Genomic DNA, 17,919 nt, shown 5'->3' on the forward strand with positions numbered 1-17,919 from the left:
CACTATAAAAAACCAACAATGCTAATAAACTTGTATGTTTCTAATAAAAATGACTCAGAATGTATACAGAAGAAAATTGACAAAACTGAATGAAGAAATTTACAAATCAACCATGATAAGAAGAGGTTTAAATGTACATCTGTTTGGGGGCTTCCCTGGTGGCGCAGTGGTTGAGAGTCTGCCTGCCAATGCAGGGGGCACGGGTTCGGGCCCTGGTCTGGGAAGATCCCACATGCCGCGGAGCAACTGGGCCCGTGCGCCACAACTACTGAGCCTGCGCGTCTGGAGCCTGTGCTCCACAACAAGAGAGGCCGCGATAGTGAGAGGCCCGCGCACCGCGATGAAGAGTGGCCCCCGCTTGCCGCAACTAGAGAAAGACCTCGCACAGAAACGAAGACCCAACACAGCCAAAAATAATAAATAAATAAATAAGTTAATTAGTTTAAAAAAAAAAAAAAAAAAAAAAAAATGTACATCTGTTTGTAATTGGTAATCAAATGAACAAAAATTAGTAAGATAGAATATTTTCAAATGAAATTAACAACTTGATTTGTTGGGAACATAAAATTGTAGAATACATAATTTTCTCAAGCACGTGTACTGCGTTTTTGCAAACTGATTTTCCCAATATTCCATAAAGCAAAACTCAAAAAATTTTACAGTAGTTGTTATCCTATGGGCAGTTTCTCTGATTACAATGCAATTAGGTGAGAAATGAATAATAGAAAGATAAAAAAATATACATGAGGCAATTCAAAACCACAATTGGAAAGACTGGAAACAAGGAAATAAAGATACATTACTCATAGAAAATATGGTTGTCAACAAAGAAAACCTAAGAACATACAGAAATATTATTGAAATTAATGAGAGTTTGGTAAGGCTACTTACTGAACCTTAGAATAACTGGATTCTTATCAAAAATGTGTTACTATAAGAAAATATAAAAACCACTAGCAAAAGGAACAAAAGGGTATAGTACCTTGGAATATGCAAGACTTTTATAAAAAAGACATCATAAAACTTTATTATGAAAATACAAGAAGACCTAAATAAGTGGAGACATCACACCACTGCCATGAATAGGAAAACTAAGCATCTCTCCTCCAAATAATTTTCTTGATTCCATTTAATTCCAAACAAATGCTAAACATTTGTTTATTTTGGGGGTAGTGACAAACTGGTTCTAAAATTTATTTGGAAAAGAATGGTACATGAATAGCTAAGACGATTCTGAAAATGGAAACAATGTGGGGAGACCAGCCCTACAAGACGTGAATAAGTCTTATGATGCCGCAGTAATTAATACAGTGTGAGTTTGCCAAAGGGATGAGCCAGTAGAACAGCTAACCCCAAAAGAGAGCCTGGGAGCTTTCAAAATGTGTAATTCTGGGTGATGAAAATTATGCTGTCACCAGTCCCTTTTTCTCCCCAGCAATTATAAAACTTAAAGTTGACCCAGTGCTTCTCCCCTGTGCCTTTCCCAACAACTCAAAGTAGTCGAAGCTCCATTATATCTCAAAAAAGTCTACTGAAAAACAAACAAACAAACAAAAAAACCCAGAAGAATTTCTAGAGCATTAGAAACTAAAACCAAAAAAGGTGGATTTGGAAGTTCTGTTACTGAATGTTTAAAACTGTTTGTGAGAAATTTTCATACCTAGATATTCATGCAATCTTTACAAATTTTGGAAAAAATTGAGAAGCAAGAAGAAAACAGATATAACTAAAAATTAGGCAGTTTTGAATGAGTCTGGTGAACATGGCATATAATATCTTGCATAAAGCATGGACAGTGGGAATGACCTGTACTAATAAAGAATTTTTAAATAAGAAGAGTTTAAAATTTTCTCAGATTCAGGAAGGTACTTTGCAAACAACAAAAGGACAAAAAGACTTTATGATGCTATCTGCCTTAATGCACACTACATGCATTATGATTTTTTTAAAGTTTTTTTCAGGGCTGTGAATGCATTGTCAATGTTAAAAACAGAATTAAAATGTAGCTTTTTGCGATATAGAAAGTGTAGCTTTTGAAAGGTTCCTTAAAATTCAGAGATCCTCAATGAAGAACTTACGCACTTGCATTTTTCCTCTAAGATGTTCTACCAAAATAGCAATCACGGGAATTAAAATACTATTCGTAATGTTTACTGATATTTAATACCAGGAATTGATTTGGTGTGCTCTCCCTGTGTTTATAACAAAATAAGTTTCCAGACTGACCCCCTCCCCATAATCCAGTGGCACCTTCTAGCTTGTGAATACTGTTCCCAACAAAGTCAGGTGTTATGTGCTTGGGATGAAACCTGTGTACTTCTAACAGCAGGAGTTGCAGGGGCTTCACCAGATAAAGCCATGTTGTTTAATTCAGTCTGATTTTTTGACACAATCTGATTTTTAAAAATTGTTTCTTAAATGTTAGGGCTTTATTTCATATTTTTCATATCTTACCATATGCACTGCCAGTCACTTTGTTCAAATTTTTAAACAAAATAAAAATCTTAATAATTTTACATTTTCTAACTTAAAAGAATATTTTGATGCCTAGCAGAATTGGAATGATTAACTATTAAGTTAGGAAGATTTTTTTGCAGGAAAGCTGTCAGGTTGAACCGTGTGAAACAGCTGATTTTTTGACCTGCAAAAGTGGCAGTTTCAAATGTTTCAACTTGTACATACAGGAGTGAGTGGTGGCTTTGTAATTATTTGGAATTAAAACTTACTAGGTTCTACACAGAACAATAAATTAGACAAACTAGTATTTGTTCATAAATCAGAAGCATGTATGTAATTGACGTGTACAATGAAAAATATGAACAGCTTCCAAGGTATAGAAAAATCTTCCTACTTTGTCCAGAGAGGACGGTGGTGGTACAGCCAACTTACCAGCCAGGTTCTCTGGCTCCTGTTCCAGTCCTATTGTATTAAACCATAGATATTAATATGTCCCCAAATAGTCACTTACATGATGATATTATTAGTATTGTTATTGTTATTATTTATAACATCCACTGGGGGGCATTGATGGTGGGTTTTATGTTCACATCCCCAACACACAGGGCCTGGCAAATAGAAGATGCATAATAAGTGTTTGTCGAATGAATGGATGGTGACAATCTTTGGCAAAGCACTTTCCCATGCATTAGCCCATTTATTAATTTTAAGAATATATTGTATCATATCTTCATCATGGTTTTGAATCAGTATTTTGTTTTGATTTTGTTTTTAAATTTACGGCTTCAACAAATAAGGAAATGCCTCATAACCACAGTAGGAATTTCTGAAACTTTAGCAAAAACAATAGTCCAAGAATTGAAAACCTAAGTCTTGTCAGTCAGGTGGTTTTGTTTTTTGTCTTTTTTTTTTTTTCTTTTAATGAAGGAAGATTGCTCTTGCTTCTGTAAATTCTGCATTTAATTATTACACAGTGGCTGAATTGGAAAGAGCAATGAGCTGCTAATCGCACTGAAATGTAATCTCATGCCTGTATCCATGACCATAATTTTGGACCTGCCTGCTTTCTTCTCTATGGTCACGTAGATGAACAAAAGTCTCTGGTCCTCAGAAGACCTCATTCAATATATTAGTATGTTTGTAAGTGTTCAGATGAGATGTTTGATTTCCCTACTGTTAGGTATTTACAAATTTAGCTTAATACCCCTTGAACTGCAATCAAAGACTATTACTTTTCTGTACATTATTCAGAATAATGTTAAGGTGGTTGTATTTGTTTTCTAGGACCAGCAACACAGTAGTCCTTTCCCATAAGAAGCACTTGCCGGTCACTCAGGTTGTGATGAGAGACACAGGGCGACCACATTCTGAAGTGGCTTATACATTGGGGCCTCTGCTCTGCTCGGGAGACAGTAAGTAGTAGCAAGGGGAACTGTCTTCATCCCTGCTAATACATTTCAATGTTTTAAGAGAAATCGAACTGCCTGGGTTCATAAAAACACTGTCTATACTGATAATCTGTACTTCATTAGGAATGTATTAACTTTATAAAATAAGTGTATATTGTTAATGTAATTGAGAAAAAACATATTACCTCTGGATTATGTAGAGGTATCTTTTATATGACATTTACATGAGACTGTGCTGCAAAGATTCATGGAATCATCTGAAATATCATATCACTTGTTCAGCAAACATCTAATATGTACCTACTAAGTATAAGGCACTTTGCTGTATGCTGAGATGCCTGAAATTGGTAAGATAATGAGAAAATGAGAGGACAGAACCCATCAAGTGTATCTAGTCATTAATGCCTTCTGGCAATTCTGAATTTTTACACAGGAAGCCTCGATGCTCCTAACTCCACTTACCCCTCCAACTGCATCTGGATTTCTTGCGTATCCTTCATGCCCCCAAAATAACTGAAATAAAATATGTGAGTTCTATCTTTAATTTTCATCCTTCTACTCTCTCTTGAATATCAGGTCTTCTCCTCCATCTCGTCCATTGCTCCCCAGAAACTGCTTTTTCCAGGTCACCAATGAGAACTCAACATTTCTAAATCCAATTCTTATTCTCTGATATCATCTGAGTTGACCTGTCAGCAACTTTGGATTCCTCCCATGATTCAAACTTCTTTAATTCACTTTCTTTACGTGGTGGCCAGCATACCACAAAATTTTCCTACCCTCCTCTCCCCAACCTTCCCTCACCTCGCCAGCGGGATAACGTTGGGGTTCCCCAGGGCTCTATCCTCCACCCTCTCTCCTCTCTGCTGTCCATTGGTGATCTTCTCCCATCATCTCATGGCTTTAAATATGGCATGGGCATCAATGACCTCCACGCCTATACCTATACCCAGTCTTCCTGAACTCCCGACTCCTGCATCCAACTGGCTATTCCGTACTTCTTCATTCCAATTGGCATTTCAAACCCAACTTGTCAAAAAAATGAGAAAAGAAAAAGAAAGCATTTCCACACCAACCTTCCTCAAATCAATGCATAGCAACTCTGTTCTTCCTGTTGCTTCTTAGACTGAAAACATTACAGTCACTCATAACTTCTCTTTTCTATCATAACCCACATCTAATTCATCAGCAAATCTTATTGGTTCTAACTGCAAAAATGGATCCAGAATTTATCTCCATTACCACCTGTACCTGGATTGTTGCTGTGGCCCCATAACTGGCCTACCTGCTACTGTCTCTGCCCACTTAGCTGATACTCCATACAAGACCCAGAGGGAATAAAATCAGGTCATGTCAGCCCTCTGCCCCAAACTCTGTACTGGCACTCATCTCAGAGGAGAGGCCAAAGTACAATGTCCACAAAGGCCACAGTGGCCATGTTGCCCTCTGAGCCAGGCAGGACCACAGTGGGGCCTGTGGAACCACAACCCTCCCTGGGGCCCCATAGGAGGTGTTGCCATGTGAGGGAACCCTGGCATTTCTGAACCTTGCTATTGGAAAAAAAAGAGGGTCCTATTTCAGATAATAAAAATACTGAGATGCAGATAGTCCAAATGTAGACAGCATATGAACGTGCCTTGACTCAATGATAGTATAGTTATTTTTCTCACTCATAACATAAATATGCAAACCACAGTTCTCTTTCTGGGGAAGGTGAAGCAAGTACAACCCACCCCATCTCTCTCACTGAACTCACCCATAAAACCTGGACAGAATGCATGAAGCAGTTATCTCAGGACTCTGGAAAGCAAATAGCAGCAGGGAAGAGAAAGCAAAATTCACCATTTATTTTTTCCTCCAGTATCTCTCAGCCGCTGGGTCCCAGATGGAGAGAGTCCCAGGAGAAATCCTCTAGTCCTGGTTGGAGGAGGGGACAGGGAACTCCTAACTGTGAGAGAGCACAGTAGTCTCATTTCTCCCCTTCTCTCTGTTTTCTGAGGTTCCAGTTCCCAGGCAGCCCCATGGCAATAGTGGTAGAAGCTGCCTCAGAAACGCACAAGAGCCAGAACTCCGAGGAAAGGCATCTTCTGCTCTGGACAGGAGAGCCCTGACTCTACAACAGTGGCAGACTCATGTTACTTTTGTTTTCTTTCTCTGTTCACCCATCACTAGGCAATGGACATATGTACAGGTGCAGGAATGAATAGGAAAGCACAATAAAGCAGGCTGAATAGAGCCCTAGTTTTCTGGTTGTATGATTGAAAAGGGAGCTGCAGGGAACTGGAAAGTATCTGGAAGAGCACAGAGAGGGAAGAGTTCCAGAGAGTGATGCCACAAGTTGTCTATGAAGTCCTGGGTTCACCTCAGAGCTACACGTGCCTGGATCTGGTCCTAATTATAGACCAAAGTTGAGAACTGAAGAGGCTACCATCCAGGGCTCAGACTGGCCACTGAGTGGTGCAAAAGTGAGGCAGAGCTGAATAGTACTGCAAAAGCTTTGAAAACTGGACAGCCATAGGAGCCATGGACCATGCACGGAGGGCAGGTTGGAATGTGTGGCCAGATCCTAACCAGGACAGCTGCCTGCAAGATAAGAAAAATATCAACATGCACTTTGAATTTAAGCAAAGTCCAGAGTTTGTTAACATAATATTTTAAAGATCTAGGAAATAGTCCAAAATTACTTAGCATACAAAGAACCAGAAAAATCCAAGTTTGCATAAGCAAAGGTAATCAACAGATACCAGTGACACAGAGGTTAGAATTATATGATAAAGAAACTAAAACAGCTATTACACAAAAACTCTAACAAGTAATAATAAATGCTTTTGAAACAAATAGAAAAAGAGAAAGTTTCAGCAAAGAAATAGGATATATAGAGGAGAGCTAAATGGAAACTTTAGAAATAAGAAGTACGGTGATGGAAATGAAAGATGCACTGGATGGGTTAAATAGCAGATTTGAGATGAAACAGTCAATGACACTGAGGATAGATAAATAGAAAGTATCCAATCTGAACAAGAGAAAGAAAAAAGGTTGAAAAAAAAAATGAACAGGGCCTCAGGGACCTGTGGGTTAATAATAAAATATATAACATTCATGTAATTGAATTTCCAGAAGAAGAGAGGAAAGAGTGCTGGTGCTGAAAAAATATTTGAAAAAATAATGGCTGAAAACTTTTTAAGTTTGGCAAAAGAGAGACTTGAGAAGTTGAATGAACCTGAAACAGTATAAACTCAAAGAAATTCACATCTAGACATATAAACAAACTGCTGTGAAAACTAAAGACAATGAGAAATTTTTTGAAATCAGCTAGAGAGAATAATGATGCATTGCCTATAGCGAAACACCAATTCAAATGACAGTAAGTTTCTCATCAGAAATATAGAGGTCAGAAGGAAGTGGCAAAACATTTCTCAAGTGCTGAAAGTAAAGAATTGTCAGTCCAGAATTCTATGTTAAGCAAAAATATACTTCAGGAATGAAGGTAAAATTTTAAAAAATTTCAAATGAAAGAAAACTGAAAGCATTCATCGCCTGAAGACATCCTTTAAAAGAATTTCTAAAGGAAGTTTTTTTTAGATAGAAAGGAAATGATATCAGAAGGAAATTTTGAACTTTGGGAATAAAAAACTCGACATTAGAAATGGTAAATAACTGGGTAAATTTAATAGATCATTCTCCTATTGAGTTATTTTAAATATATCTGAGCATTGAAAGCAAAAAATACAACATTATTTCACAGGGTCACAGGGTTTTAATTTTATGTAGATATAATACACATGGCAACAACAACATAAACAGGAGTAGGTAAAAGGACAAAATTGTTGTCAAGGTTTTTACAAATCACTTGAAGTGGTTAAAACATAGATTCTAAGCATACTAAGAAAGGTAAGTATATATATTGTAATCCTTAAAAGAACCAATTAAGAAACTGCTATACAAATAGAATACTGAAAGATGTTTAAATAACCCAAAAGGAGACAGAAAAAGGAAAACAGAAGAACAAAAAAATAGAACAAATAGGAAAAAATAATAAAATGATAGAACTAACATATCAACATTTGTATTTAATGTAAGTGGTCTAAGTAAACCAATTAAAAGACAGATTGTTATGACTCAACTAAAGGCTGTCTATAAGAAATTCAATTCAAATATAATGACATAATAAAAGAATATGATGGAGAAAGATATACTACACAAACACGAATTTAAAGAAATCTGGAGTTTCTATATTAAAATTTTTGCTTGCAAGCAAAGAAAATTAATACATATAAAAAAGGACCAAGAAAACCGAAGAATCTTAAATGTGTATGCTAATAACTGAACTTCAAAATACATAAAGCAAAAACTGACAGGGTGGAAAGGTGAAATAGAGAAATTCATAATTATCATTAAAAAGTCCAATACTGCTCTCTCATTAACTTATGGAACTAATAGAGGGAAAATCAGCAAGGATATAGAAGACCTGAATGTCACCAGAAAACAAATGAATCTAATTGACATTTATAGAATACTCTACCAACAGTAGAATACACATTCTTTTCACATGCACATGAATCTTTAACCCAGATACAGCATATTTTGTGTCATAAAACAAACTTTAGCCAATATTAAACAATTTAAATCTTAAAAAATGCAAGATTTGACATAATTGAATTAAATTAGAAATAAATAAAAAAGATAGTGAGAAAGTCTCGAAACACTTAGAAATTAAACACCAAACTGTCAAATAATACCTGAGTCAAGGACAAGGTCTCAATAGATATGATAAAATATATTGAACTGAATGAAAATTAAAATACAGCATATCAAAATTGGTAGTATGCAGTTATAGCAGTGCTTAGAGGGATATTGATAGCAATAAATGCTTATATTATGAAAGAAAAAAGATCTCAATTCAATAATGTAAGGCTTCACCAAAAAAAAAAAACAACTGGAAACAGAAGAGAAAAATAAACCTAAAGCAAGCAGAAAGAAGGAAATAATACAGAATAGAAATCAATTAAATTAAAATCAGAGTATATAGAGATCTATAGAAACCAAAAAAAAATGATTCTTTTAAAATATTAGTAAAATTGATAAACCTCTAACAAAACTATCCAAAGAAAAGAGAAGATAAAAATTATCTATATGAGAAATGAGAGTTGGGATAACACTACAGACCCCACAGACATCAACAGTATAGTAAAACTACACTACAAACAACTCTATGTGTATTAATTCTACAACATAGATGAAGTGGACCAATTCCTTAAAAACTGCTAACAGCCAAAACTTTCTTAAGATAAACCAGACAACTGGGATAGACTTAATAGTATTAATGGAATTGAATTTGTAGTTAAAAACCTTCTGAAAAAGAAATCCAGACCAAGATTGTTTCACTGATGAATTCTACGAAAGAAATAATACCATATCTACACAATCTCTTTCAGAAAATAAAAGAGGAGGGGCTTCCCTGGTGGCGCAGTGGTTGAGAATCTGCCTGCCAATGCAGGAGACACGGGTTCGAGCCCTGGTTTGGGAAGATCCCACATGCCGTGGAGCAACTAGGCCCGTGAGCCACAACTACTGAGCCTGCGTGTCTGGAGCCTGTGCTGCGCAACAAGAGAGGCCACGACAGTGAGAGGCCTGTGCACCGCAATGAAGAGTGGCCCCTGCTTGCCGCAACTAGAGAAAGCCCTCGCACAGAAACGAAGACCCAACACAGCCAAAAATAAATAAATAAATTTATTTTTAAAAAAAGAAAATAAAAGAGGAAATTCTTTCCAACATTTTAAGGAGAGCATTGCTTTGATATCCAAGCTAGACAAAGAAAGTGCAAAAAAATGATAACTGCTGATAATGTTATTACCAACATAGATGCAAAAATCCTCAACAAAACATTAACAAATAATCCAGGAATATTTTTAAAAATGCACACCACCAACTGCAGTTTATCCCATGATGCAAGGCTGATTCAGTATTTGGAAGATGATCAGTGTGATCTACCACATTAACAGTTTAAGGAAGAAAAATCACTCCAGATGCTTTTTCTGTATCAATTAATATGAACATTATAATTTGAATTATTATGATTACAAATTCAACATGATAATTTACATCATAATAGCATTTATAATAAAATTCTTAGCAAACTAGGTATAAAAGGAAAATTCTTAAGTTTAATAGGACAGTATCTATACAAAACAGCTAACATCATAATAATTGGTGAAAAACTGAATGCTTTCCCCCTAAGGATGGGAACAAAATAAGGATATCCAATCTCACTATGTCTATTCAACAACTTTGATCATATGGGAAGTCCTAGCCACGGCAATAATGTAAGAAAGAAAAGTGCATACAGGCTGGAAAGCAAGAAAGAAAACTCTATTCACACGTATATACATACAATTGCCTACATAGAAAATCTCAAGGAATGTACCCCCTCCCCCCCCAACAAAAACAAAAACAAAAACCCTACTAGGTCTTATAAGTGAGCTCAACAAGATCACAGGATACAAGGTCAACAGCAGACAAATCAGTCATATATGCTAGCAATGTATAAATGGAAACCAAAATTTACAAGACAAAGTCATTTTCAATAGCTCGAAAGAATGTAATACTTAGGTAACAAAAACATGTATAAGATCTGTAACTCATCAAAAAATGACTAAATACTGAATAAAGGAATCAAAGAATCTAACTAAAAGGAGAGATATACTGTGTTCATGGATTGCAAGACTCAATATAGGAAAGATGTCAGTTCTCCCCAAGTTGAAAACACACTTCACCAAAGAGTATATAAGAGTGGCAAATAAGCACATGAAAAGATGTTCAACATCATTACCTATTAGGGAGGGCAAATTAAAACCACAACGAGATACTACTACACACCAATTTGAATTGCTAAAATAAAAGAAATATATACTCACAATATCAAATGCTGGTGAAGATATGAAACAACTGTATCTCTTATACATTGTTAATGGGAATTAAAAATGGTACAGCCACTCTGGAAAACAGTTTGGCAGTATTTTGTAAAATTAAACATATATTTACCATATGATCCAGGGATTATACCCCTGGGAATTTACCCTAGAAAAATGAAAACATATGTCCACACAAAAACCTTTACACAAATGTTTATAGCAGTTCTATGTGTAACTGACCAAATCTGGAAAGAACCCTAGTGTTCTTGAGTGTGGACAAATAAACTGTGGCAGATCCATATGATGGAATATTACAGAGCAGTAGAAAGGAATAGATATTGACATGCAACAGCTCGAATGAATCTCAAAGGCTTTATGTTGAATGAAAGAAGCCGATCTCAAAGGGTTGCATACTGCATGACTCTATTTATATGCTATTTGGAAAAGGCAAAGCTATAGGGACAGAGACTAGTTCATGATTGCCAGGGCTTAAGGGTGGTTGGAGGTTGTGACTATAAGGAAATAGCAAGAGGGAGGTTTTTAGGGTGATGGAACTGTCTTTTATTCTGATTTTAATGATGGCTATACAAATCCATGAATGTATTAAAAGTTATATAACTGTATGTCCCTAAAAAGTCAATTTTACTTGATGATAATTCAAAAAATAATATTGTTTTTAAAAACACACGGGTCATTTCCAAAGTGATTGTCCCTCCACTCAGTTGCAACCACGTCCAGGTTCTTAATCCTCAAAAGAATCACTGTTTGGACATTCATGTCATGGCTACATGTTCAGAAGAACCACAAAATGAAGGCTTTTAAAGATAAATAATGCACTGAATGGTAAAAATCCTAGAAATATAAAAAGTAATTGTTGTTTGTTTTGTTTCATTGTTATTTTCACTGTCTTTTTTTTTTCTTTTTGTAAACAGATTCATTTTGGAATTCAGCTTCCTTCAATACTGAGACTTCATACCTTCATTTCCCTACGTTCCGAGGAGAGCTTAGTGGTGATGTGTCTTTCTTTTTTAAGACCACAGCTTTTTCGGGGGTGTTTGTAGAGAACCTGGGGATCACAGACTTCATCAGGCTAGAGCTGCGAGGTGAGTTGCCCACCCTGGGCAAAGCCATGGGGTACTCAGTTATTAACAATAACCTCGTTAGTAACGTAATTTCTGATGTATTGCCATGCTTCCTTTGTCAGTTGTATTTCTTGATTAAATGCTAAAATTCTATGATTTTAAATAATTATTTTTAATAGAAAGTAAAACAGTGATTCACGAAACATACAACAGTCTATACAATTCCTTGTTGTCTTAATTCTATGTGCAATCAGGATATTAAACCAAACTGGTCAAATAACTGCTGACTAAATCACAAAATTATGTGATTTAATTGACTAGTCATATTGTTTATGTATGCAGGCAAAGCTTAATTTCTTACTATGTGAATTTCACATAGTGCTTTTAAAACTATATTAAGATTTAAACCACCTTTAAATAAACTCACTTATACCTATGAAGTCAGATAAAATGTTAGTTTTATTTCTATAGGTAAATATCTCTATTGCTTAGGGCTTAGCAAGATGAATAGTAGGTGGATGGAGTTAGAGTCTGTCATACAGAGTGAAGTAAGTCAGAAAGAGGAAAAACAAATACAGTATACTAACACATATATATGGAATCTAAGGAAAAAAAAAAAAGTCATGAAGAACCTAGTGGCAAGACGGGAATAAAGACACAGATCTACTAGAGAATGGACTTGAGGATATGGGGAGGGGGAGGGGTAAGATGTGACAGGGTGAGAGAGTGGCATGGACATATATACACTACCAAATGTAAAATAGATAGCTAGTGGGAAGCAGCCGCATAGCACAGGGAGATCAGCTCGGTGCTTTGTGACCACCTAGAGGGTTGGGATAGGGAGGGTGGGAGGGAGGGAGACGCAAGAGGGAAGAGATATGGGAACATATGTATATGTATAACTGATTCACTTTGTTATAAAGCAGAAACTAACACAGCATTGTAAAGTAATTATACTCCAATAAAGATGCTAAAAAAAAAAAGATAAATATGTGAGGTGATGGATGCATTTACTATATGGGGGAATCCTTTCACAGTGTATACATATAACAAATCACGATGATGTACACTTTAAATAACTTACAATTTTATATGTTAATTACACCTCAGTATAGCTGAAATTAAAAAAAAAAATTCTCTAAAAAAAAAAGAAAAAGATGAATCGTAAACTCTAAGAAGAAATATGTTAAAGTCAGCTTTGCCTTTTGCTTTTGCTTTTGCTTTTTTTTTACCAACTCAGAGTGACATTTGTCTGCATCAATATCATGGTCTTCTTTCATAAGGAGGATGTCATGTCTACTCAAGACCAAATTTTCTCCCCTGTGAATGAACTTGACCAACTCTCATATCTTTATTTCCAGCCCCTGCAGAAGTGACCTTTTCCTTTGATGTGGGGAATGGGCCTTGTGAGGTCACGGTGCAGTCCCCCACTCCCTTTAACGACAATAGATGGCACCATGTGAGGGCAGAACGGAACGTTAAAGAAGCATCCCTTCAAGTGGATCAGCTCCCTAGGGAGACCCAAACTGCCCCAGCTGATGGGCACGCCCGCTTGCAGCTCAACAGCCAGCTCTTCGTGGGTGAGTGCTGCTAGCGGCTTGTAACTGAGCTGTGCTGTTGAGTGCAGAGGTGGACCGAGAGAAAATCACAGCTACAACAGTAGTGATAATAGCAATTGCCACAACGACTACTATCAGCCCTGGTGGGAGGCAGAGATATTGAATAAAATCCTCTGAACTGAGAAGGAACTTTGGGACTGAAAATCGAAGCAGGCAACTCCATAAAGTGCAATTAGGAAGTTTATTGTGGGTAACTTACATCCAGGGGCCGATGAGCCAGAGACATTCACAGCTGCACTTCGTGCCATGGAAAAGGCTCCTGGGGGATTTAAAGGGGCCAAAACTAAAAATAGAATCTGACTACCGAGTGAGAAGCACCATGGTCAGGAATCGGGATTTTTTTTCTCCCCAAGGGGGTCTCATGACCACCTGCATCAGCAAAAGGCACTCTTCCAGTTTTCCTATCAGGTGAAGGCAAGGGTAAAGGTTGATAAGGAACTTATCTGGCTGGGATGCATTCCTTGTGAGTAAGCTAAAGCTCAGTCACCCAGAAAGAGGAGGGGGTGGGACTGCGGGCCTCAAATGGAGCTGACAAAAGGGAGTCAGTGTGGTTCAGCCACACAGACACTATGCACCAAGAGCTCATGTAATATAAATATCTCTGCTATAGATTATTGTACCCAATTTGCAGATGAGATCATGGAGGCTCAGAGACATCAAGGGACTTTTAACCATAGAAACCCAACTGGAAGGAAAATCCAAACTCATGTTGGACTGATTCCCAAGCTTGCACTCAATATCATAGACGATTCATGTTTGTTTCAATTACTTCTTATCCATACTATTTATAAAACAATTAGCCATTTTTATCCATTTCTCTCACTTCACTTCTCAGTATAGTTAGAGAACCAGCCCTGTAATTGGGACAAAATCCTCCAGAGTCCCCTCAGAAACAGGCCATAGGAGCCCAGGTAGGCTGAGGCCGCCTCCTGTGACTGGGCACAGCAGGGCTTTCCCCAGCCCAGCACCTGGTTCCTCTCAGTCCTGCACCCCCTCTGCTGCTCTCTTATTGCAAATGCCTTGTTTAGACCCAGAGCTGGCTCATTATTCTGCTGTCCATTCTTTAAAGATTAAAGCTCTGGGCAGTGGGAGTCTTCCATCTAACTTACCTGCTTATTCTTTATTATTGTTTGTTTTTCCCAAAGGGAGAAACGAGTTTTGCTACATTACTTTTTAGATAACTCTATTCTAATTTGGAAACTAAGCAGATTAATGAAGTAGCTCTCACTTGGTCTTTTCTCACATATTTTAAAGTAAATAAGGACACAGTCCAATTAAACATTGATATAAATCACAAATTAGCACACAGTCTGCTTTGCCAGGTGATACCTTCTGCCGTGTCCAGGAACTAATGCTATTCAGTGAATTTAAGTGTGTGTGTGTGTGTGTGTGTCTGTGTGTGTGTGTGTGTGTGTGTGTGTGTGTGTGTGTGTGTGTATACAGCCCATGGCACCATAAAACAGCTTCAAGCACAGTTAGTTCTTACTGAGTTGAGGCTTCATTTTAAATTATCAAACTGCAAATCAAATTAAACAACTCTATTTTCTGATTTATAATCCCGAGGATTAATTAGCGGAATTTCTAGGAACAAAGGTTGGATGGAAATCTACCTAGAACTAGTGTTTCCACTATGGTAATGTTTCTAAAGCCTGAGGAGTTAGTTGAAAATTCAGATTTAGGGTACCTTCCCCAAGCCCACTGAATCAGAATCTTTTGGAATAAATCCAAAATCTGTTTTTAGCAAACACTCCAAGTGACTCCTGTGCTCCCATATTTATTATGCTCACATGAGAAATGATAGAAATATAGGGAGATATATATTATTTGGTTAATGTTATACCACCTGACCTCAGAGCCGCCAGGATGGAGTATGAAAGGCCTGAGGTCCTAAATTTTGGTTTTACCCCTTCTGCCTTCTTTTTCTTTGTTCTCGCCTCAATTCCTTTTCACAACTTTATTAGTGAGAGCTCTTCTAAGTAAGAATTAGTATTTTATATATGTGTAATACATATACTATACAAATATATATACAAATTTGTAATATATATTATATTAAATACATACACAAATTTATGTATTACAAATTTATAATATATATTACATCGCAGATTTTCAACTATGTAACCTTTATTATGCATGTCATTGTTTGTAAAGTTAAACTTTAAAAAGCATCAATGGTGTTTATTTTGTTCTTTAAGAAAGAAACAAATGTAAAAAAAGTCTTTCTAAATATAACTTGAAGAAGTATTTTTAGAACAAATATTTACCAAGTTCAACTTAAAAAATATTTTCATTAATGGTTTATTCAGTGCCATTTGATGATTCTTAACTTTTGACCACAGCCAACGTTTGCAGAATTATATTTGTTCATAAAACCTTGGACAGATGAATTTTCGTTGTATGGCCTCAGTTCAAAGTGGAGATGAAATCCCGAAGAAGACACCCAGGAACGTGTTTGCATTTGCAGTGTTTCCCTTGTAGGTGGAACAGCAAGCAGACAGAGAGGCTTCCTGGGATGCATTCGGTCTCTGAGGTTGAACGCACTGGCCCTGGATCTGGAAGAAAGAGCCACAGTGACGCCAGGAGTGGAGCCAGGGTGTCTGGGACACTGTAGTAGCTACGGACACCTGTGTCGCAATGGAGGGAGGTGTAGAGAAAAACGCAGAGGGATCGAGTGTGACTGCACCTTCTCTGCGTATGATGGGCCATTCTGTGAGAATGGTGAGTGTGGGAAAGGATGGAACATTTGAACTCTATGAAGACGTTTCTGGCATTTGACACTGTAAAGAAAAGATAAGGCAGTTCTCTGTAATTAGCTGAAATAGAATTGTTTCTGTCCCAAATGCCTCCATTTCACTTGGCAGGAGGTATGATTCTATTCTTGTGAAGGCCGTTGACTGCTTCTGTTAGATCTGATGTCATCCCCTCTGGGTTTCTCAGAGGGTCATCAATGCAACACTTTGAGGAGAGCAATAACCTTTTAACTATATGTTTACACTGGACATTTACTTTTCTGTAAACCTACGATGAAGCCTTTTGGAGGTAATAATAAAATATTGTTACTCAGTTTTGGGTTACGGGAATATGGAGAGATTAGCTTTTTATTTATACTTTATTGTTTTTCATCTTAAATTTTTAAATTAAAAAACAGCAAAGCATACCATTATTATTTTCTCTTTTGAGATATATAAGGATTAGAGATATTCTTTAAATATACAGAAATATACATAAAACAAGACACGTGCACTTACATATTGCTAATATAACCAAAAATGCATGTCATTCCAGAAATTTCTGCCTATTTTGGAGCTGGCTCCTCAGTGATTTACGATTTTCAACATTACAATGACACCTTCAGTAAGAACTCTAGCTCCTTTGTGGCTTTATTTCATGAGGATCTGACATTGATGGGAGAAATGGCCACACTGAGCTTCCGGACCACAGAGATGCCCAGCTTACTGCTCTATGTGAGCTCCTTCTATGAGGAATACCTTTCAGTTATCCTTGCCCCGAATGGTGAGTATCTTTACCAGACGAACAAGAAGACCGACTTAGGAGAAATCAGGACCATAAGGAGGGGGGTGCTAAACTACAAAGAAGAAAACACAAGTGCATCCCTGTGACACCCATGTTATTAGGGTTGATTTGTTTCCATGATAACCCCAAATGTTTCTCACTAGCGTTACCATTTCAGTGATTAAATTAAGATGGCTTTCTTCTATAAATGTCTGATCATTTCATGTATCTGATGTTCAACTGTGCTTCTTGTTATTGGTAGGGAGTCTTTCCTTCTGCATGTGAATAAATTAGTGTCACAGTTCATTTTGAAAGAAGGTATTTTATGCATGGAAAATATTTCCTCCTTCTTGGAAGGGAAGTAAAGAAGTGCATTAAACCATATAAAAGCCAATTTCCATGAGCATCAGATAAATATGATTGTTCTTTACCCATCAGTGTTTGGGAAGTCAGTTATGCCCTATCTGCATACAAAGAAAAGTGGGAAGAGAGTTACCTAACCCATGGTCACCAGTAAGAGAACAGAACCAAGACTTTCCAAGTTAGAGAGCAAAACCAAGCTTTAACCTTTTCTCATGGAGAATAAAGGGAGAAAACTTCTGGAAAAGATTTCTATGATCGCTAACTGATAGGATCCATTACAGGTGGTACCAGAGTTACCAGGTAGAGGGTGCATCTATGAAGGAGAGCAGTGTGTGGATTGGAAGATTTGGATATTGTAGCAAATCACTCACTTCTGTCTTTTTGCTGCTTCTTGATTATGGCAGAAACCTTAGAAAACATTTCTGGTTGTGCAAAAAAATATGTATATATATGTGAATGTCAGTGATACATTAAAATGCATTAACATAAGTCACATTAAAAGAAGTTATGCATATAGAAACTGAATGTTAATATAATCTTGCTTGAGGTTTTACCATTTAAT

The 17,919-nt window shown here is 36.8% G+C and overlaps 1 protein-coding gene across 6 annotated transcripts in view; it reads left to right on the forward strand.

The window, feature by feature from the left end:
- Positions 1 to 17,919, forward strand: part of LOC309665100 (contactin-associated protein-like 3) — a 235,150-nt gene that overhangs the window by 198,123 nt on the left and 19,108 nt on the right. For all 6 annotated transcript variants that reach the window (XM_082471237.1, XM_082471238.1, XM_082471239.1 and 3 more), the window contains 5 exons: positions 3,742 to 3,869; positions 11,710 to 11,880; positions 13,221 to 13,439; positions 15,960 to 16,199; positions 16,767 to 16,994. In XM_082471237.1, the coding sequence (XP_082327363.1) occupies positions 3,742 to 3,869; positions 11,710 to 11,880; positions 13,221 to 13,439; positions 15,960 to 16,199; positions 16,767 to 16,994 (986 nt within the window). The remainder of the gene's footprint in view (positions 1 to 3,741; positions 3,870 to 11,709; positions 11,881 to 13,220; positions 13,440 to 15,959; positions 16,200 to 16,766; positions 16,995 to 17,919) is intronic.

This window comes from Balaenoptera physalus (genome assembly GCF_965194825.1).
Source record: "Balaenoptera physalus genome assembly, chromosome: 7".
NCBI lineage: Eukaryota > Metazoa > Chordata > Mammalia > Artiodactyla > Balaenopteridae > Balaenoptera > Balaenoptera physalus.